The 22047-nt window shown below is 38.8% G+C and overlaps 1 protein-coding gene and 1 long non-coding RNA gene across 2 annotated transcripts in view; one reads left to right on the forward strand and one right to left on the reverse strand.

Annotated features, from left to right (window-relative positions):
* ABCA13 (ATP binding cassette subfamily A member 13) overlaps positions 1–22047 on the reverse strand; it is a 199001-nt gene that overhangs the window by 175081 nt on the left and 1873 nt on the right. The window contains 7 exon segments of the mRNA XM_075744780.1: positions 969–1072; positions 2535–2698; positions 4090–4118; positions 4966–5117; positions 13862–13985; positions 15707–15800; positions 21158–21535. Coding sequence (XP_075600895.1) covers positions 969–1072; positions 2535–2698; positions 4090–4118; positions 4966–5117; positions 13862–13985; positions 15707–15800; positions 21158–21247 — 757 coding nt within the window. The 5' untranslated portion in view covers positions 21248–21535.
* LOC142600431 (uncharacterized) overlaps positions 1–22047 on the forward strand; it is a 761935-nt gene that overhangs the window by 21110 nt on the left and 718778 nt on the right. The window lies entirely within an intron of this gene.

Genomic DNA, 22047 nt, shown 5'->3' on the forward strand with positions numbered 1-22047 from the left:
AAAAAAAAAAAAAAACCACAACCCCCCCCCCAAAAAAAACATTGTGTGCACCTGAACACCAATTTCACTAGGATAAAATCCATGATTGCATTAGTAGTATGATAAAGTCAGTTAATCTGATGGTGTTCCAACAGCTGATACGATAACGGTGAGATGCACAGTGACTGCCAGCAGACCTAGCTGGGTGTCACTCTGAACTGTGTGTCCAGTTCTGCACGTAGTCATACAAATGTGTGTGTGTGGCCTGGACATGAATCATAGCTGAACCAGAATACCACAAGACACAGGGAATTCAAACTCACCCTCTGTGCAGGGTCTCCAGCATATCACCTTTGTACCGCTTCAGTCTTGCTTTTGACAGCTGAAGTGGGATTTAGACTGCATATAACTCTTAGCCTGACCTTCTCTACAGAGTGGACAGCTGTACCTAGAATCTAATTGTGTGCCACCAGACAGTTTGCCAATGAAACTTGTTCCTGACCTTTTTTTTTGAGGAGTTACCCTGGGGCCAGCCTACCTTCTCCAGTTAAACTCATCTCCCACACTCAAGCAGCAGATGGGGAAACACAGGCCTTCAGCTGAGACTAGAATTTATAACAGATGAAACTTAAACAGCCATAATGCTTAACATGCATATCCAAAACAAGAGGCTATCCTTCTTTCACATAGAAACTATCTTTTGCAGTGATTCAGTCTTTCTCCAAAATTCACCACTGAAAGATCATTCTGAACATGATATATTAGATCAATGTGCTTTGTTTATCAAATAGCTGCCACAGTCTGATGAAATTTAGTTATTAGTATTTAAAAACAGATCGATAAAGAAATTGGTTAGCTCTACAGCAATATAGTTCAATTCTTAGACCTTTTACATCTGAAATCTAGGAGAAGCTCAGACAGTTACTGCTGTCATTTATTCCCAGCATGCTTACAAGGCACTTCAAAAAAATCTGAAGCAAATTCATTACCTTCTAGGCTCCTATCCTGTACTGATGCAGCAGTTAATTTCAGTGCTGTTTCCACCACTTCATAGAAACTTTTGCCCAATAAATCCTTCAATGATGCTAAGGTACTGAAAGTGAAAAATAAAACAAAAATCAAGCTCTCTATACACCCAAAAAACTGAAAGGGCTTGGCGGAAAACGATGAAGTTCAAGCAATTGAATATTAAAATACTTTCTTTATTGTTGAAAAACTGATGTTTTATCAAATTAGACATTTCATGTGGAAAAAACAAATGAACAAACCAACCACAAAACCACAAGTTGAGATTTTACAGTGAGAGTTTTCATTAAGGAAATGTCTCCTAAGAGGACCAATGACCTCTTAAAAAAAAAAAAAAAAAAAAAAAAAGAGAGAGAGAGAGAGAGAAAGAATTAAAGAGTAAAAATGAAAGCAAAACCACCACAAGAGTTCTTCCAGCTATCCCTGCAACAAGGCAAGATGGATGCAGAATACTTAAATTTTACTTCCACCCAATCTGCAGAGAAAAAAAAAAGTACCTTTAAAGCAACAGAAAACTTATTCTCCCAATAAATTAAACAAAGCACATTAGAGAATGCATTGATAAAAATATATCTATTCAATTTCTTACAAGTCCCAGTCTTAGTCACTTTAGCTGTGAAACAAACTTCCTTGTTAGTGTAGCTGTAATTTACTGCTTAAAGTTTACAACAGATTTACTAGTTATTTACTATAGTGTTCCTTTGTTATTATGAAAATAAGAATCCAGTTTTGTTAGAATGGATCACAAGTTTCCAACATATGTGAGAAGAGGAAAGAAGGAAAAAAAAAAAAAAAAAAAACCAAACCAAAAAACCACCAAACAAAAAACCCCCCCAACACTATTCAACTTTGTCAAGTAGTTGTGAAAAATTTCTGTTAAGTACCTCTGAGAGACACAGCAAAGATGGTACAGCCCAGGAAGTGGGAGAAGTTGTAAATCTACGATCCTTTCTGCTGACTAAATTCTGCCTGAGCTAGGACCTCTAGAAATGTTTGTTAGTAATACAAAGTCAGTCAAGAAGTGTGCATTGATTTTTGTGGTTCATTTTCCAAATTGCATTAATTATGGCCAATTTAGTCATTGAAGGGCAGCAAAGCCTTTGAAAAAACAAAACCCGAGTGTAAATATCTGAGTCTCCTCTTCACATATTAAGTTGATTAGAATCCAAACTATGATTTTTCTTATATTCATATGTAAATATTCTTTTAAAGAGTCCCAAAGCACATTACAAAGTTCAAAGCCATGTTATGTGATGGGCTAATTTCAACCATTGCTAAGATTAATCTACTTTTTGGACACTCCTAGGGAATCTCTGCTGAGCCGAGAGATGAAAAATACAGTTACGAAGAAATCAGATTAGGTGAAAACTCCTACCACATCTCTATAAAAGCAGAATCTGGTAAACAGAAGAAAATTTCAGCTTCTTACACTGATAAGGATGCTTATTTTATTGAATAGCCAGTAAGAAGAACAAGATTGCAGGTAAAATATTAAAACAGAGCACTTTCAAGCATGTAAAATTACTTACTTTTGAATAACTTTTAGAAACTGTGCCACAGCATCAAACCCGTCTTCTGTATAAAAGCTGTTCGATTCAAGGCGAGGGAGTGAATGCAGAAGGTTCCAGAAGTATGGTTGCTTGTACAGGTTTTCTGCTCTAGAAATTATTTCCTCCACTTCATTCAAATCCATCTTTATGTGAAGAAAACACATTTATATGCAACACTTCCATTAATAGAAAAAAAATAAGCGGGTGCATGTTACTTCAGCTACCCCTGCCCCGTATGAATTTTAAGATAGAAACGTGCCTCTAGTTTTGGTAATTCACCACAATTCACCAGCTGGGGGTGGGGGTGTCAAATAATAATTGATAAGAATAGCTTTTTAAAGATGGACTGGGGTGAAACCACTTCTTTTACAGGACTACACTATCAGATGCCTACGCAAAACATAGGATCTATCATACTTGTTTATTGTGCAGTCTTTGTTTCTCTAAATTAATGTTTCACTAGGGCTCTTTGAGATAATGGTTACACGAGCATGGTTTATACAAAAAGCAGCTTGTGTATACAAGCTCTGTTACTAACAATGATAGGCTACTTTCAACTAAATATGTTCTTAATGTTGATAAATACATTATTTCTATTTATATTCCATTCCAGAAATGAAATTTTATATTGATACAGCTCCTTTCAATCAAGTATCTCATGAACAATTTAAAAGTGTTACTACAAAAATGCCATCTAATTTCAAGTTATAAATTGGAAATCTAGGTTTCATGAAGTAGCGCTTACAACCAATCACATATGGAAAAAATGCATTTTAAAAGATTTTTAAAGTGAAATCAGTGATCTGTGAAATGTATAAAATTGACAGTAACAGAGATCCACTACTGTGCCCATTCAGCCTTTTTCTTTTTTTCTTTTTTTTTTTTTTTTTTTTTTTTTTTTTTTTTTGAGATTGGAAGGGTGAAAGACTGGCACAGAACAAAGATCAAAGTCATTTTATGTAAACTGCCAAATTGATTCTGGAAGGAATTATGCTACATCTTGCAAATCTGCCTTCCTTCACCCCCATTTCAGTCTGCTTGCCATATTTACTGGATCACAAATCTGAATTCAACGTAATCTCATCCAAGCAAAACCCCCATCGTTTCAATCTCATTGCAGTCCTTTAAGTTTTCAGTTGTTTTTGGAGGGGGTTGGGGGTTTTGGTTTTGTTTGTTGTTTTTAATAGTAAGTACATATTAGGATAAGAGTTCCTTGCAAGACATTTTGTGGTATGATTTTATACAATTACACAAGGTCTGGCAGATGCACTTTTAAATTGCTCCTAATGAAAAATTAGCCTTCAAATAGCTGTGAATTTTAGCTACTAACAGCCTAGACTGGTTTAAATCAGTAATCTAGAAACCACTGAACCTCTATCAGATTTACAGACGTTGTTTTTTCCTTCAACAACATACCAATTTTCTTTAAAGATAGTTTACTAAAACTTGACAGGATACAAATTTCTAACCATTATAATAAAGATGCCTCAAAATCCAGAACTGTAATTCAGAAATAGAATGTAAAAATACTTACAGTAAGAAAAGTGGTGATGTTATGGAGCCCTGTAAAATCAAATATTTTCCTTTACAGAGAGGCATTATTAACTTCAGAAGAATCAATTTGATGAGCAATGGCAAGTAGTACACAAAGGGCATTTCTACAGGAGTAAAGGTACGTTAAACAACTAATACCCTAGAAAGATAGTGATCCACTTGATTTTCTATGCTTTCCAATACTTTTACTATTATCACAAAAACAATTAAAAAGAAATTGCTTACTATTCACTTTTCAGTAAGGCAAAATCATCATGTCAATGCCAGATGAACATATACTAGCTCCCAGCCAGCCAGGCATGAAAATGAGTGTTTCACCTAAATCTTTCTGCGTGAAAACTCAGCCAGAAAGGCAGGGTAGTAGTAGGTCTTAAATGTCGACCTGCTACAGCAGCAAGGCTGCACAGTATGGGTGGGAACAGAGTGGAAGCATCAGAACTTGGTGTTTCCAGTCTTACTCTTTTAGTGTGAGGCTGGCTTGTTTGCCTAAAGGTCACCAGGTGTGAGCTACTGAGGTTTTCCATCCCTGTACTTTCTAGTACAACAGAAAAACCTGGGAAGAAAGACTTAAATCCTGATAAGCTACTTTTGAAGACAGGTTAGACCAAGTAACCATGTACTTAGATTATTAATCCTTACCTTGAAACCTTTCCCCTCACAGTATTTTATTAACTATCAAGCAGTAAAGCAAGGGCACAGTTTTAGAAAGCTGTTTTTCTGAAAATTTTATGATGGCCACTGTAATCACAAAAGTGGCTTTTTTTCAGATCAGCTAAAATTTTTGTTTGTATTCCTTTGTTTGATTATCACTACCTGATAGACAAAGCAATTCATTGTTAGAAAGATCACAGCTTACCTGAGAACTTTGAGTTTTCCTCCCATAGTTTTTCTAAAGCCACGGTTTTCTCTGTTGTCTCAATAAATCCCCTTGCAAGTTCTTCCAGCTTTTTCATGAACTTTAGATCAGGTCCTGTGAAGCTCTCTGGACCACTTTGGATGCCTGAAGTACTTTTTTCACAGAAAGAAATGGACAGGGGAGGTAATTACAAACTGGAAGCAAGTAGCTGAATAATGTGTATATACTCACAACAGTATTCTGTGTTTTGGTTTTGTTCTTTTTAAACTATTACGCATTTACACAACTTATTTAGTTCATTAGCGTGCAAGTTGCAGCACTGAGCCTCAAAACCTCAGGAAAGAGGGCAATGAAAAATTGCTGAGCTGGAGCAGCTGACCTATGCCAGTAACTCAGTTCTGGCAGCAGCCAGAGGCAGACACATCCAAAGACATCTGTGATGTTTCTGAACACACTCAACATTTCTTCCCTGGTTTATCATGAGTCCAGGTGATGGTTCGTTGATGGCTTGTACCCTGAAGTTCAGGCTTTCCTATTGCATCTAAGGCAACATGTGGCAACCAGAACAGGTAAGCTGGTCAATGTCACCAGATGAAGTACAGGTAAGTCCCCCTTTCTGGGCCCTGAAGAAAGTTGGTGCTTTGTCTTTAGCAAGTTTACTAAGCAACAGAACTATGATAACAATTCCACCACCTTAACAAAGAAGTGTCCATACTAACAAACATATGCTGATCCCAGATGATGTGCTCCTCAAGGTACCCTTCTACTTGAACAGCAAGAAGAATGGTGTCTCTGGGTACATATTTTTGCCTTATGCCGACTCAACGTGCAAGAAGGGTCTGTTGTTCAGAAAACCTATACAGTTTGTATTTGGGATATGACAGCTTGTTTTTTCAAATACATGCAACAACCTATAAAAATAGTATCCTATTATCATTATTGGTTTTCCCCTGATTTTAGCTTACAGTTAAACCCCTGATACATGTTATCTCTATTACCTCTATCATACCACCACCTGGTGGCTACTCAATATCACAACAATTTTCTAACAATACTTTCAGGATGAAATCAGAAGTCAAAGAGTCATTAAAACATCCCTATACAGGACAAAAATAACTTAGACTCTCCCAAGGCACCATAAACATGGAATAATCATATTTAGTCAGGAATAATCATCTTTTACTAGGCAGTTGAATTCTGGTTTATCTTATAGGAAGTTCAAATTATCTTAGGGTGAAAACCTATGTAGCAAAGATATAGCTATTTTTCATTAGAAGCACAGTTAAGTCACGTAAGTCCAACTTACAAAAACATAATAAAGAGTTACATTCCTTTCTTGTCAAACTTGTATGTGAATACTAGGTTTCAGCACAATTCTTATTTACTGGTGAAGAAAAAAAAACTGATGAGAGAAATTCACAAACCGAACCGAAAAACATCAGCCACTGCTTTCTGATTCTCTCATTTCTCTCTCCCTCCCTCCCTGACCCTCCTTTGTTCAGACACCTGCAGAGCCCTCTGCAACTTTAGACTAAGGTATGAAAAGAAAAATCAATCTTAAAACAATCAAGCTCTTGATTGTTCCAGTGCAGATTATTTTGATCCCAACTTGGCTGACAGCCAGTAGGGTTTTGGAAAACTCTTTCACCAGCCTCAAACTTTAATGGATTAAAGGCAGAACAATTCCTCACCACATTTTTTTTCCCTTTGAAATGGAGTTTTAAAAAGCAGGTTTCTGCTGTTCAGAGGGCAGCTTTTATGGTGATTAATAGCTGCACTTTAGCTATTGCTTTTGAAAACTACCACGTAAATTCCGATATTACTAACACACCTACTGCCTGAAATTTCAGACAGTTAGAAACACTGGTGTTTGGCAAAGAACAGGAACACTAACTACATACTGAAAACTTTCTAACGCTGTGCTTTTTGAGCATGAACAAGTGGCCAGCACTTGACCAGAATAACCACCATCACATCGGTTAAAACACAAATCCAGCCAGAACTTTAAAAAAAACAATACTGTATCTCAGTTTCCACAGGATTTTCCATTGATTTTTTTTTTTTCCAAAATACTTACTAAACTTTAAATTGACAACCAAACTCACAAAACAAGGTCACTTAAAATAATCACAAGTATTCAGAGAAGTGGGGCATAAAGGCAGCATTTCAACCCACGTTGTCTTCCCTCCAAGCTAGACGTAAGCCTTGCATCCCCACACACAAACCTCCTTGTTTTAGAAGCGTTGCAAACAATCATGCTTTGGGGAAAAAGGACACTTTTACTCATGTGGGAGCATACAGCTGGGCTCAACGCTGGCGCCAGGGCTGCTGGTGCTGCCCAGCCTCCCTGCCAGCAGCAGGTTGCACAGATGACAGTGACGGAGGAGTTATAACCCCCTCTACTCCGGTCACCGACTCTGCTGCACCTCAGATCCACAAAGCTTGGGTTGATAAAGAGCAGGGGAACAAAAAAACCCACTCTCTTGGAACCCAGTTTTATGTGCTACAGATACTTTCTCTACATATAGCAGAAGCACACCCAGTAACACAGGCTGAATTGTGTGAACATTAATCACTTCTGTTAATGTGAATCTCTTGTGAGTAACCCCAGCCCAGAAACTATTCACAAGCAGAGCAGCGAGAGGTTCTCAGAGCAGGTAGGTCGCAAATGTAAGAGATAAGTAGGGTCTGTTTAACAATAGATTTTTCAAACAAGAGGAAAACTGAATTCCCCCCCCCACCCCCGCCCCCAACTCGAACGAACAAAAGTGCTGTCTGCCCTTCATCACTTAGTTTCAAAATGCTTCATTGATAGCTGTAAAGCTTCCTTTGAACTAAGAAGTTGGGCAAAAGGCTTCAGGTAGTGCTGCCCCAGGTGCTGTGTGAGGCAGGAGCAGCAGCCTGGTTTGTCCTCCTGCTCTTCCCCTTGCCCAAGCAGGACAGCGAGCTCAGCTGGGCTGTCCCTTCAGTGTCTCCAGGCTTGAGGGCTGGGGAGACAAGCCACTGTCCTGCAAAGGGTCCCATGGAGTACATGGGGTGGGGGGACATGGCACGGGACACAGACAAGACAGGATTGGGGAAGATACACAGACTAGAAACATTAAAGAAAATAGCTGTCAGTGCTTGGAGCGTGGTGGCTCTGGAGAGCTCCAGGGAGAAGCTCAGGGAAAAGCAAGTCCATGGTAAAACTGGAGGGGGAACTGGGAAACAGTAGCAGGATGCAGATATTTAGGGGATGGAAGAAGGACCAAAAACCAGGCATAAGGCCCAGCTATTACAGAAGGTGGCAAGTGCAACCTGAAAAAATGCAGAAGTGCCACTCTCCCAAGCACAATCCTCTCAGCAGGACAAGAGCACCCGTTCAGACGTGCTGTTTCTGACCTATTAGCTTTATGGGGATTTCCAGGGCAGAAGTGATGTCAGCCAGCTGCCATTCATGCCCCACTTTTGCCATCATTGCCACAGCCCGTCCTCTGGCTTGGAGCTGAGTGCAACCTCCTTTGGAAGAGGAAACGGCAGCAGGCATGATATTAATTATCAGGCTCAGTTTTATGAAACAGATTAAAATATTTCACAGGTTCCATTTGCTGAATATCCATGCTAAGTTTTAAAGGATTTTATATATTTTATATATTTTATATATATACATGGTAATAGGGGGCCATATTTATCTCCTAATAAGAATGCTATGAGATACTACTAGTTCCTTAATTCAGTATAAGTTACACAAAATTGCAGGAAGATGCCACCAGCTTGACAAAAAGAAGCTCGACTTCAAACCCAGCTGCAGGAACAGTCAAGATAAGCAATTTTCAGACAGTGTAGCAGTACAACAATTAAGTATTTTTGTTGACATTCTTCTAAAGAGCCTTCAGTGTGTGCTTTCTGGGGCAGATGACGACATTACCTTACCTGTGTATGTGTAAAGGAAGTCAACAGCAGCAGTTGCTAGGGACAATAAAGCGAAGAAGCAAGGGATGACAAAAAGGACAAAAGGAAGAAGCCAGTTATTTGCAGGAGAGGACATAATTAGAACTGGGGTGTTAGGAGAAGGGGGGGGGGGGGTGTGTATATATATATAATCTCATTTCATTACCATCCATGGTAACTCCTCCCTTAATTGTGCATTTCCAGAAATACGTGCATGAGGACAGAAACCAAAGACATATATTCATACAAGTTTTGACCATGATAAAACACTGCAAAAGAGCAAAAAGACTCCGCATCTCTTTGAGCATTTAAAAGCAACTGACATTCCTAAAGTCATGACTCAGAAATGCTAATTCTGTCCAAATTGCCCAGTTACTCAGGATAACAATAAGAACGTTTCAGAGCTCTTCTGAGATCTCAGCTATGATGTGCAATGCCATTTAGACTCGTGATTTTCATAAGCCTCTTAGCAAACTCCTGTCTCAAGCTCACCTCTGTCACCATACTAAAAATTTCTCTCCAAAATTGCAAAGCCCCAGCTGTGCTGGCTCCTGTTCTGCGCCATCTCAGGACAGCCTGGAGACATAACATCTCCATCAATACCAATACACACGCTGGAAAATAGCTTACTGCATGTCTGCAACAGAAAGGAAAGATCTTTCCCCTCCACGTTGTGTGCTATTATAACCCTTCTAAAATGTAATGGACCAAAAAATACAAAGAACAAAAAAAGCATTGTTCTTATTTGGCTATAAAATGGACAAAACTCATGTTTAAAATTTCTTTTTTCCCCAACTCTCTGACAATCTATAAGCAACATCATAAAAATTGCTTAGGTTTCTGTTTTCCAACTACATAGCACAGGACTACAAAAGCTGGCCCAGACCACATAGGGTTACTACTCCAATAAGTTGCTGTAGACGTACAGCTATCTTGCAGAATTATTTTTTTTCATCTGAAGGTACACATCATTAAAGAAAAATTGACCCTCTATGCAATTCTTATGCAAATGCTATCATTGTTGCTTGGACCTTCCTTGATTTTGTTTTTCCACACCTGATCTCATACGTAAGTTCTTCTGATGCTACTCTAGTAGAGAGACACAGAGGCCCAGGTGTCAATAAAATTAGTATACAAGAAAGGGATCAGTGTGAGTGGGGCTGCTCCCGGAGGGGGGCCCAAGCTAGGAGATGAGGCGACCCTGGAGGAGGCCATGTCCTCACTGATGGGGCACTGTCCCCCAGGATTCTCACCAGCAGGCAGAGCCAGGGGGACAACTGGGACAACAGCCCCAACATGGCAGCATGACCCCAGGCGTCCAGTCAGGTGCCAAAGGAGACAGAGCTACCACATGGAACCGAGGGGTCCATCCGGGAGAAGATGCCAGAGACAGACCTGGGGCTCTGTCATACCGCAGAGTGAGGCTGTTCAGGCTGCTACTACTTGTAACTAAATAAAGAGAAATAAACTAATGTGCTTAGAAATAACATTTTAGAGTCTTGTTTTCATGATCTTTGCAGTTCAAAGTCCGAGAAAACTCAAGTTTAATTTTCTTTTAGGTATTGAGCAGTCTAACAAACATAGATCTAGGAGGAATCTAGGTAGAATTAAGAGTACTGGGAATACATTATGTTTCCATGCACATGTACTCTCATTTGTGGCCGTGGGTGTAAGGCCATAGGACACTGTGCTGCATGGTTTTTATCTCATTTACATGCTCTCAATTTTACTCTGTGCTCTATTAAGATGACGTGAGGGGTGAAATGTACTAGAAAGAGCAGGGAAAAATGTCCTTTGCCATGGGAGCTCCTAAATATACTTCCTAAGTATTTCCTTACTCCTCTGCTCTGAGATACTGCTGGGTGTAACAAGCTAGGGAATCACATCAGAGACCTGCAAGCCAGCAGCTTTTGCAGTGGCTGGAGAGGAGCAAGGAGCAAAGCCTTGGAGCTGTTGAAAAATGGATGCTTTCCGCGGCATCAGAGGAGGTGGCAGATTTTGCTGCAAATCAAAGTTAAAGAGGTAGTTGTAGCCTTCACCTGGCTCATCTTCTCACCATGTTGGAAGCCTGTTTCCTGGGGGGACTGCAACAGGATGACTTCAACCCCTGGCTCAGCCCTCCTTGTGAAGCAGCCCTGCTCATGCTGCTCACTGACAAATAGTTATTTGGGTCATTTGTGGCTTTCATCATGGAGGTTCCAATATAAATCATAGGACTAATTTTTCCAAAAAGCAACAACTATATTGCAAACTGATAGCACCAACGTGGTACATACTAAGAAAACAAATGGGTTAAATGTCCATGCAAACTATGCAGTCTTTGATTTACCCTTAATAAACACAACACTGATGTAAAAATGTCCCTGAAAAATTATTATAAAGAACCACCTATGGTCTGATACAAATCCTCAAAGGGAAGATAACTGGTATTACTGTTCCTATGCCACTCCTTCTCTCCAGTCAACACAGTGACATTGTAGGATTCAGTTATGTTTGGCTGATCAAGCTGACAGTCTGTATTCCTAAGGCTGTTGGCAGCCAGCATAAGTCAGTGCAGCCCTGAGGTTGATTTAATTTATACTGATGGACCTGCTGGAATAGATTGACCTCAGAATGAACTTCATCCTACCTTTTTACCCCTTTTCCTTACCTAGGCTATATGCTACTCACTGTAGCCTATCGAGTGCATAAATATCCATACATGCATGCATTCTATTTTTCATTTGAAAAATTGAAAGCCACCAAATAATTTCCCCAATTCTTAAGTAGCTCTAAGACTGCCTCCAGGAAACTTTCTCCTGCTTTTCTTTTGAGCCAAAACATAATTTGGGCAGTTCAGTCAAAACAGTGTAAATAATCATGCAGAGCAGTCAACATAGTTCATAGTTTCTAGAGGTTCAATACACTTAGATGGCATCTAGACTAGTGATATAAATTAAAATTATACTTTTAGGAAACAATTTTTAAAAAGACCAACAGCTATTGTAACTCTATAACCCAGTAATATAGCATTGCCATTGCAAGTAACAGGCTACAGGTTTTGTATGGAGTTTGCAAGACCATGGCTCAGAGGCTTGCCACTTTTGCATTGTCTGACCTTGTCTTAATGTGCTGCAGTTCTGGTTTTTTACTTGGTTTAGTATTAATTTTTTTTTTTTTTTTTCCGGTCAGATGGCTATTTGCTTTACTTTTACTTGTCATGGTGTAATACCACCATAGTTTTAAACAGGTAGTAGTAACAAGTGACCATTCAATGCAAAACGACGTATTTATGATTAACATAGCAAAGCAGTGCAGAGGAACATGGGCCCAGTGTAATGGTAGAGGCCTTAAGAAGTGGGGACACAGGATGCACTGTACTGGAGTATAGGTCTGGGATGATAAGACATGGGACACGGGCTGGTACTGAGGACCCCATAGCTGTGAACACTCACTAATGGTCAGTTAAAATGTAGAACTACATCCAGACAAGGCCAATTTATAAGTATCAAGAAAAAAGAGCAGGTACTAACATATCTAAAAGATATGAAATGCATTCAGATGTACCACATAAATTCGGATGTATAATAGAGATGCAGACCAATGGAGAACAAACAAGGTATAAAAGCACATTAACAAATATAAGTGACCCCAAGTGCACCCTAGAGTGAAAAAGAAGCCATCAACATCACATTCCTCCAGGTGAAGGGCTCCAGATCATGACTTGCCAAAACAACGCTACCAGACTGCAGCCACTGACCTTATGACCCACACTAGCAATGGAAAGGTGAGCATAATCCCAGGGAAAGGAATAGAAACTAAGTGGTTGTGTAAAAATTTTAACTATTATTATTAGGAGAAATTTTGGTTAGGGATGTTACTGTAATACTGTTATTTCTATATATAAGTATTTTGTGTAATACTAGATCTGGACTAATAATAATTTGTGGCTTAAATTATTAAGATTTCAATTTTCCTAACAAATTATTGCTTTATGCAGAAGGTGTTTGCCCATAAAAAAGATTTATTTTGCTCAATCAACAGCTCTTCATATGTACAAAATAACTAGAACAAGACTGTCTAGATCAAATGATAAGTATTATGGCCTATTACCATGATACTGAATCTTTCCAACTTTCTGCGTGCTAAACTTATTGCTACCTATAAACTTCTACAAGAATAAACTATAAAAACTTGATCGTCTTGCACACTTACCTGGCTCAAACCTCTAAGATCTTTTATGGTAAATATTCTCAATTTTCTAAGAATAAACATACGTATATACACACGTATATTCTGATTAGCTCATCTTAATTTGACTCTATTGTTATATATTTTGAAAGATTGCTTATGACTACATCCTTCAGCCAATTTGCACAATTGTCTTTGCATCTCAATTGTTTTCAATATTTTGAAATCGGTGAAATTACTACCTTTCTTAAAGAAAATGCCCAAATTCAACTTCATCTTTTTTCTTCTGTATTCTGGGAACCTGTGACAGGGTCCACTTACAGACTACTTTTTCAAGCTCTTTTTATTACAGAGCTTCTGCTAATCCTTTTTGGCTCTTTGTGGGTCTTACTCAAGAGCTATCCTTGTTTTGCTTTTCCATGTTTATTTCTCCCACCATGTATGCTCCTAAACTCTTCAAAGTTTAAATCCATGTATTTTTTGTTACGTGATAAAAGTATGCTTTCACATGTCAGCAGTGAAGGGCAAGAATATCACAAGGTACCTCTCCAATTTTCCCCCAAAACAGTTTTTAGTATTTAACAACAGCATGAAATGTTTGCCAAAAGGCAAACAAAAGTTAGGAAGAGGCATCACTAAGGCCCTACATCTTTTGCATTCATAAGGACACTGAAGGCAACTTTTAGCATAGAGTAACAAAGCTCCTGTTCTACCTGTCTGCAAGACAGAAAGAACCTTTTCTGTTGAAAAAGATGCACCATGATACTGACAGCTCTGTCAAATTCGTGTAACTTACCGTAAGCGGTTGTTTTTCTGTGTTGTGTAACTCGTATTCTTGCATCTTGAACCAACATTACAGAAGAGGGTCCTCATGAAAGGATAGAGGCCCTGACTTGGTAAATCCCGAGCTTCTAAGTAACCTAAAACCAAGCAGCAGCTGAATTAAAACCCATGACATTGCAGTTACAAACCTGTACCATCACATTGTGTTTCCTTCTCCTAGAACGTGGCTTTGCCACCTGCAAACAATGAAGTTGTGTTGATGGCAGGTGTCCCATTTGAGAACAAGTAATTCACCACAGAAAATTAATAACTTCTATGTCAGACCATGACAACAGGGTATAACACTTGAGAGCAGTCTTTGAAAAGCTGATTTTCACAATAGTAATGCCATTGCAACATCATATGCTTTCTAGCCTCTCTGCCCAAAATGACTTGTGACCTAGATTAGAATACAGACTTCCTGACAAAATAGTATTTCCTTTTTTCCTCCAGACTTTCATGAGATGAAGGAACTGGTATCCAGTAATGTCAGAATGTACATCCATCAAGACTGTCTAAACAGTAACTTTTCCATATCTCTGGAATTTATCCATATGTGTCCATAGTTCTGAGAATGTAAACTTCAAAATACAAAGCAACTTTTTTGCTTATTTTGAAACATAAGGAATAGCTATAGGGTTCCTATTTAACTTCATTTCTCTGGTTAAAACAGCTAAAATTGAGAAATATTTGAAAGGTCATTGCCCTTTTTCTTTTTCATGGATTACCTTTTGGCAACCATTACATCAAAATTAAGGGAAAGAAATGACAAGGTCATAAGAAAGCTACCATTTGGGCTAGCACTCTTACTGAATATTCAGAATTGAAAAATGGAGAAATGGGGAATTTACTACATGTACATGATATTTAAAAATCATAATTTTATTTAAATTCAGGTGCCAATATTTTTGAGACACGTACCATTAGAAATTGCACTGTTAGTCAAACCATTCTTCATTCCTCAGGAACTGTACCTGATGTATAAAATAATGAATTTTGAGTTGTGAATGACCAGTGCCATTCGCAGATGAGTTATGTTTGTTAGCACGCTCCAGTTCACATTGTAGAAAGCTCTCTGAGCTTAATGTACTCAAACCATTAGCATACATTGCATCCTTGGTCCAGACTAGAGCTAGTCTAAGGTAAATACAGTGCAGGCTAGATTCTCTCCAGATATTTCACTCTACAGATCTATAATTGTTTTACCAAATTGGTTTCTAATGTAGCTAAAGCCAGTTTATCCCCAGTTTATTGACATCTGTGAATAACGGAATAATAAATTGAATAGACTATATCACAACTCATTCTTTTCTGAATGAAAATAACATTTGACAAGATAAAAGCAAAAATAACTTTGTAAGGTGGAGGTAGTCATAACAAGTTTTGAAGTGTTGATGGAAATGGAAGAATTTATTATTTACAAAGTGTTCATTCTAAATCCCAGGAAGTTGGTAGGGGTAAGAGTCATCTTGTCTAACTGTTAATATCTACTGCATAAGTATCTACCTCTGAGCCAGTCATCTAAGCTCCATTACTCAATAGAAAGAAAGGAGTACAACTAAAACCCAAGTAATTCACCTTGCTCCAAAGTAGATGTCTAAAACTGGTCTAACAAATCAGACCTTAACCTCTGTATTTCTTTCCCATCCACATACGACTTACTCAGATTCACAGCTAGACAAGACAGAATCCCACTGTAGGATTCTTTCCATTGACTCCACTACATTTAAGTTTCCCCTTCTAGGGTATCTTTAGTATTTCCTAAATACTTCCACAAGAAGAAACAACCAAAATAGAACACAGATGAAAAAAACCGTACAGTTTTCCTTGTATTTTGGGGGCTCCTGGAAGCGGATTGCAGCCAGAATCAAGAAAAGTACGCATGGCCAGAGTATTTCAGTGAGAGACAGGACCTGAAAAGGGAAATCAAAACATCGTCAGTACTATAGAAAACAGGATTTGGGAAAAAAAATCATTAAAATTCATCTATCTTTTAATAAAGTAAAAAATCCCCTCTACAACTACTTAAGGGAAAATAAGATCATTAAAAACAAAATAGTAATTAAGACTTCTATTTAAAATCCTTATAACTGCCAAATACACTGCTTTCAGAGTACAAAAGCAGTTTTCACTCAATTCTTCTATTTATACTGTTTGTAGATATTTCCCTCTGGTCAACACAGTGACTCTGACAACGTGATGACAGTGACATCCAGCCTTCCCATACCTGAGCCTCCTAAGAAGCCAGCAGCATTCTGCACCTTGCTGCAACTCCTTGTGTCCCCCTGAAGCCTGCTGTCCTCAACCCTGCCCAACAGCATATCTCCTTGTCCTTCCCTGACTGCTGCCATTACACCCATTACACCATAGGGAAATTGCCATTTATCTAAACTGAACACACTCCAAACCCAACAGGAGCCAACTAAAAAAAAAAAAAAAAGCAAGACCCAGTGTGTTCAAATTTTCAGGGAACAGCGAGGGCTAGCATGCTCCCTGAGGCACGGGGAGCCATGCATGGTAACACCTCCCAGCCAGGCAGCGGTCTCGCCAGCTGGGGACCCATCCCACAGGGCCCCACGAGGTGAGCAGGGCAGGTCCAACCATCACAACCAGCTTCAACCAGGAGTCCTGATCCTCAGGCAAGGTCACAGTGATGAGGCAGGACCACAGTCAAGCCAGGAAGACAGAGGCCAAACACAAGAGCTGAGCTGGAGAGTGATGCTCCTCTGACTTCTCAGGTAAGAGCCAAGGCTTCAGAAGCCCCACATCAGCGGAGCCCTGGGCCCAGGTGAGGCTGGCCAGGGCCATTAAGACTTATCAGTGCCCTCAGGGCCCTGATGCCTGTAAACAGAGCTGTAGGTCTATTTAGGTATTCACTTGATAATGCCTTCTAGATAGGATAGAACTGCCTAGCATCTGCCCTTCTTTGCTCCTACTCATCTTTCTGTAAGCTGGAGAAGCCACCTGGGATTCTGCATTATGGGGATCATCTCTAGGGAACTTGTGGGCTAACCAAAGTCTTCTGATTTCAAGCCTGCTCTTCTGTTCTCTGTCTGTCCTACTGCACTGGACTTTTACCAGGGACTTCCTTTACCTCTTGCAAGCAGGTCAAGCATAAATAAAGAAATGGAATGTGCAGTTGGCTCAATAGCTTCCCAGTCCATTGTACAATATCCAGAACCACACTGGTGAGCACTGGGCACTAAAGTAACTGTGCCAGCTTTTTGCTCTTTCAGTACAACCACCAGCACAAACCACAAAGCCATGTAAATAAACCATGGTAAGGAGCCACCACATCTAATTCCAGGCAGGTTTGCATCTTAAAGCCCAGAACCGGATTAATGGCCAAAACAAGTCACTGGTGTCACCTACCAACAAAAAAGCCTTGAGGTTCTTGGTTATATTTAACAAGGACTCATGATGTGGGAAGAACAGGAATGGTTTTACCTACTGGCTCAGTCACCAGTATCCAAACTGTTAGTCAAAAAACTAGTCTTATTGTATAGAGCTAAATCTAGGCCTTACTCAAAATTATGTGAATTTGGAGCAACATTTCATTGGGACACTTATTGGTGGAAGTACCTCTTTGGTCAATGAAATCTAACACATTATTTGTAATTAGTAAGAAGTTTTCAAGCAAAAAATGCAGGGGATTAAATATGTTGGTAAGAGGGATTTATTTGTGCTACAGAGAAGGGATAAACTTGAAGACTTTTAATCATTACAAAGGCTTTCGCAGAGGGATGGAACGGATTTTATTAAATGTCTCCAGAGAAGTAGACCTACGATCAAAAATACCACACTATATTATCACTAAAACTGAGGAAGAGCATGGTACTAGGACTGTGGGATGCTTCTGAGCTTGTACAAACAGCTTTATAGGACTTATGGTATCTGAAAGATTCTACTTGCTTATCACAACAGAAAAGCAGAAAACATTCTGTGTTTCCCATTAACTGAGACAAAATAAAGCCCTGCTAATGGAGAAACAAATTTCTCATCAGTCCAGAATAAGGCAAGCTTCTGACTTCAAAATCTAGATTAGTTTAGCCAAACAAATATAGAAATATCCTGATTGTAGACCTTCTTTTTTCTTACCATTTCTCCTGTTAGGCTGCATTAAGGACCAATGATTTATATTTAAGATACCTGTGAAATTATTTTGATTTTCTCCATTGACACTCCCTTTGGTATACCATAGCAGGCCAACAGAGGCCCACTCTTGCAACTTTCCTGGGGTGTGATACAACACTTGGCCTAAAACTTTTAGTAGATTTCCATGAACTTTGGATGCAGTCAAGGAAGTTCATTTATTTCAGGTAGACTTTAGTTAATCGGTTTTGGCCTGTTCCTGGGATTTTTCTAAAATTACATTTTAGAAATATTTTGAACTTCAAGAGTTCAACTCACAGAGAATTGCTGCTGGATTATCAGATAGTATGTAGAAAGCAAAACAGAGAAAGGGGAAGAAATAACCTATTTACAGGTATAACTGAGTGTCAGCTGGCTAGAAATATGAGAATGTTCTGTGATTAGAAAAGTCATACAGGTTGTAACATAGCAGGGTATGCCAGGTACAGAACAATTATATTTGAGAACTCTCCTCTGGTTTAAGCTCTTCCAAAATTAATTTGCTTAGTCATAATATCCAAAAATCTGGCATGCAGGGAAGGGTTATTATTCCAAATCTGGGACAAATGAGCCAAAGATTCTTAAAATACAAAAATACAACAGCAGCATTTTTTAAAATGGGCAAATTATCTATATTTATTTGGGGTTTTGCACAAACCTAAGGATCAAAGTGGACATTGCTCAATGCCACTAGCATTGGCACTGGGGAAGAAAGACACCTAATGAAATGATAAAAGTTGTAAACAATTGTTACTCTCATTCTGGGCTGCATTCTTCTTGGTTGTTGCCATTCAAATGAGAAACCTCATTGCACCTAAAGAATAGCGTAAATAGCAATGATTTTGGTAAATCTATAAAATTAAAAGTTTAATAAATATGTCAAATTCACAACTGGAGAGTACCAATGAGCCAAGCAAGTATAGGCCTATTAGAATAACTTCTGTTGTTTAGAAGGTTTTGGGGAAACAAATAATTTCCCCATTTTCCATTTATGTCGAGAATTTCAGTATGCATTAATGGTTTATCAGATGTAGACTTCTCAGTCTAATGTGCTTATGCTGTTCTTTGTTAGAGTACCAGGCATCTGGATGTTGATAATAGCAATCGCAGCGGACCTAGGAATATTAAGAATTAATCCTATTGTCCACATTGCTGTAGTCTTCTAATAGCCGTATTAGCAACTACACACTCCAAGAATTTCACAACATGATTATAATTCCAATTCTCCTCTAAATTGGAGCATCAGAACAAGGGAATTTGGGAATCATGTTTCATCTTTTACCTATCTGCAAATTTGGATGGTAATAAATACTACATAAACAATAGTTAAGAAATGCAGTGATAGAAAACTTAAGTAATACAGTTGCCTGGCAGTGTGTATCTCTTGAGCTTCCAGAATTTATAGTTCAGAAGCAAAATCTTCTGAAAACTAAGAAATGAGAAACTATCTTCTATACAACTTCAATTTCAATCTCCAACTAGTGTCCAAACATACATATTATACTGTGCTGCTTTGGAACTATGTTAATGAGGTGCTGATGCCAGCCTGAATTTCAATCAGAACACCTACTCTTTACAGAACACTTGCATCTTTCACAGCGCCTTTACCCTTCACTGTGTGATATCAACTAATGCCACATGACACTCATGACATATCATTAGTGCAACAGACCACACTTGTCTTCTAGCCCTAAATGCTGATAAATAACCATGAGAAGACAATCACCTTCTACAGATATAATACAGAGCTGAAGCACACCAGATCTTTCAGGAGATGCATCTCTCTCCAGATTCACAACGGTCTGACCTGCCCTTTGCATAGGTGGACGATCCCCCTGGATTTCTCCTTGTGTAACTGCAAACAGAGTGCCGTCATGGCTCAGTGTTCACACAATGAGAACATAAGGAGTTTTCGCAAATTCCCCAGCACAGATCCTGGCTATGGACAGTCAGAATTAAATTTGCTTTGGGTCATTCACAGTAAATCCCGGTTTGAGGAAGTCTGCATCTCAGTGAGCTCTCTATTCCGGAATAGTACCAATAAGGTGAACTTAAAACTTAAATGAATTAAGATTTTTGTCCCTCAAAAATACATGCAAGAGAAAATTAGACAGAGCAAGAAGAGAAATAGGTCAGCATGGAGGAGAACGGGAGATACTGAGAAGCCACAATGCACACCAATTGAAGTACAAGGAACAGGGAGCTTACAGAAGTGTTCAGGAATGGAGAAGAATATAACCAACAGTATCCCTCCCCAAAAAATCTCTTTCATATTAAAAAGCATCACTTGAAATCATTTAGAGAAGAAATTCTCTCTCTAAATCACATCTTTAAGTGAAATATTACTGAAATTAAAGCCTATATGTTTGTTTAATTGAGGTAATCCTATCCGAAGCAGCCAACATGCCTCATTGCAAATCCCCAGATCATCACAGACAAGGGAAATCAATGAGAAACTATTAATTGTAGTGACACATTTTTCCACAAAAATGTTATCTCACTTGAGACAATTCTTTTCCTTCTATCTAAAATTTAAAAAATCATGTCAATCACAATGAAAGTGAACAATGATATCTCATCTCATATCTGAGTATTATTTTAATTTTGACTGATGTTGATGTAGCTGTCACATTCTTCTGCATATTGGAATTTGAAAGATTACATTAGGCTCTGTTGAGTGGACATGAAAGGAAATTTAGAAGTATATACAATGCTAATGTACAGTCCTTGCATTCTCCATATCTTAATTTTGATCTCAACTGCGCAAGCTTTCTTACATTACCAACGATTACCTGTAATGTGAAGGCGATTGATTTTCATCCTCACCACTGCTACAAGCACTGGTACTATCTAATGATAATTAAAAGATAAGCTGTAGCTCTTCAAAACTTTTGTGAGATTTCCTATCTTGTGTGCAAATTCGGGAGCATTGCTGTGTTCAGCCATCTTAGAGTTAAAACACACTGTTGTTCTCTACTTGTGTTTTCAAAAAAAAGCAAAACAAGAACCACTTGCAGCCAGCCTATCTTTAACAATATGCAGTGAAAAAGGAAAATCAAGACAGATAGATACACTCTTCCCAACAGATATTAAAAGACGATTTAAAATATTCCTTTCTTTATCATTTCCAAAAACTCACCGGTTGCCTCACACGGCAGAGCCAATTCTTCCAAAAAAGAGCCTTGAACTGGTGTACAGCATGCCCCATATTGTCTTTTCTTTCCTTCATCCACTTGCAGAGTGGCTTCTTAAGGGCTTTCTAACTCAGAATCATCTCACCAAGCAGTCTGAACGCATTATTCCGTAGCTGATTAATTCCAGCACTAGAGAATGCCACGAGAGATTTCCCTGCTTACTGAGAAAAGATGAGATTATGTTTCTGCCTCTTGTTTTGCATTCGTTGAGGAATCTCATCTTTCCATTTGCTTAGTGCAATGAACATAAGGGGATGGGTTTGTATAAATGCCTTCAGGGTGCTTTACTCCACAGTATGTATTCTGCACTTGTTTCTACTTTTCTGGGATAAAAATGAATGCAAACAACAGGAAAAAAAGGACATGTAACACACGTTTGTCTTTTTCCAGAGTGTGGTGTCTTTCTGTCACTACAGTGTTGGTGTCATTTTGCATGCCTATGCTTAGATATTTGAAAAAAAAAAAGTAGGAAAATAAGTACGCTGATTAACCCCATAGCCCTATAAATGTCTGTATACTTCTAGAACACCCATAGAAGTGCATATCTAGCACTGTGGTGGTCCCATTGCATCATCATATGACTCTTCAATTTTATCTTATAAAGGGTGTGTGTTGGACATTTCATTCTCCTTTTTCAGTATACATTACCTACATAAATGTTGAATATTCCAACAAGCCAGAAAACTGTGTTAATTAATTGCCACACACCAGCCAAGATGCAAATCAGTCTTCCAGCATTTCCTTCAGGAAAGAGGAGAGAGAGGGCAATTCCTGGAGCTGTGCAGAAGGATCTGCAGGAGGGGAGACTGCACGTACATCTGGCAGCGGCGACACC

This window comes from Balearica regulorum, chromosome 2 (assembly GCF_011004875.1).
Source record: "Balearica regulorum gibbericeps isolate bBalReg1 chromosome 2, bBalReg1.pri, whole genome shotgun sequence".
Classification (NCBI taxonomy): Eukaryota; Metazoa; Chordata; class Aves; order Gruiformes; family Gruidae; genus Balearica; species Balearica regulorum.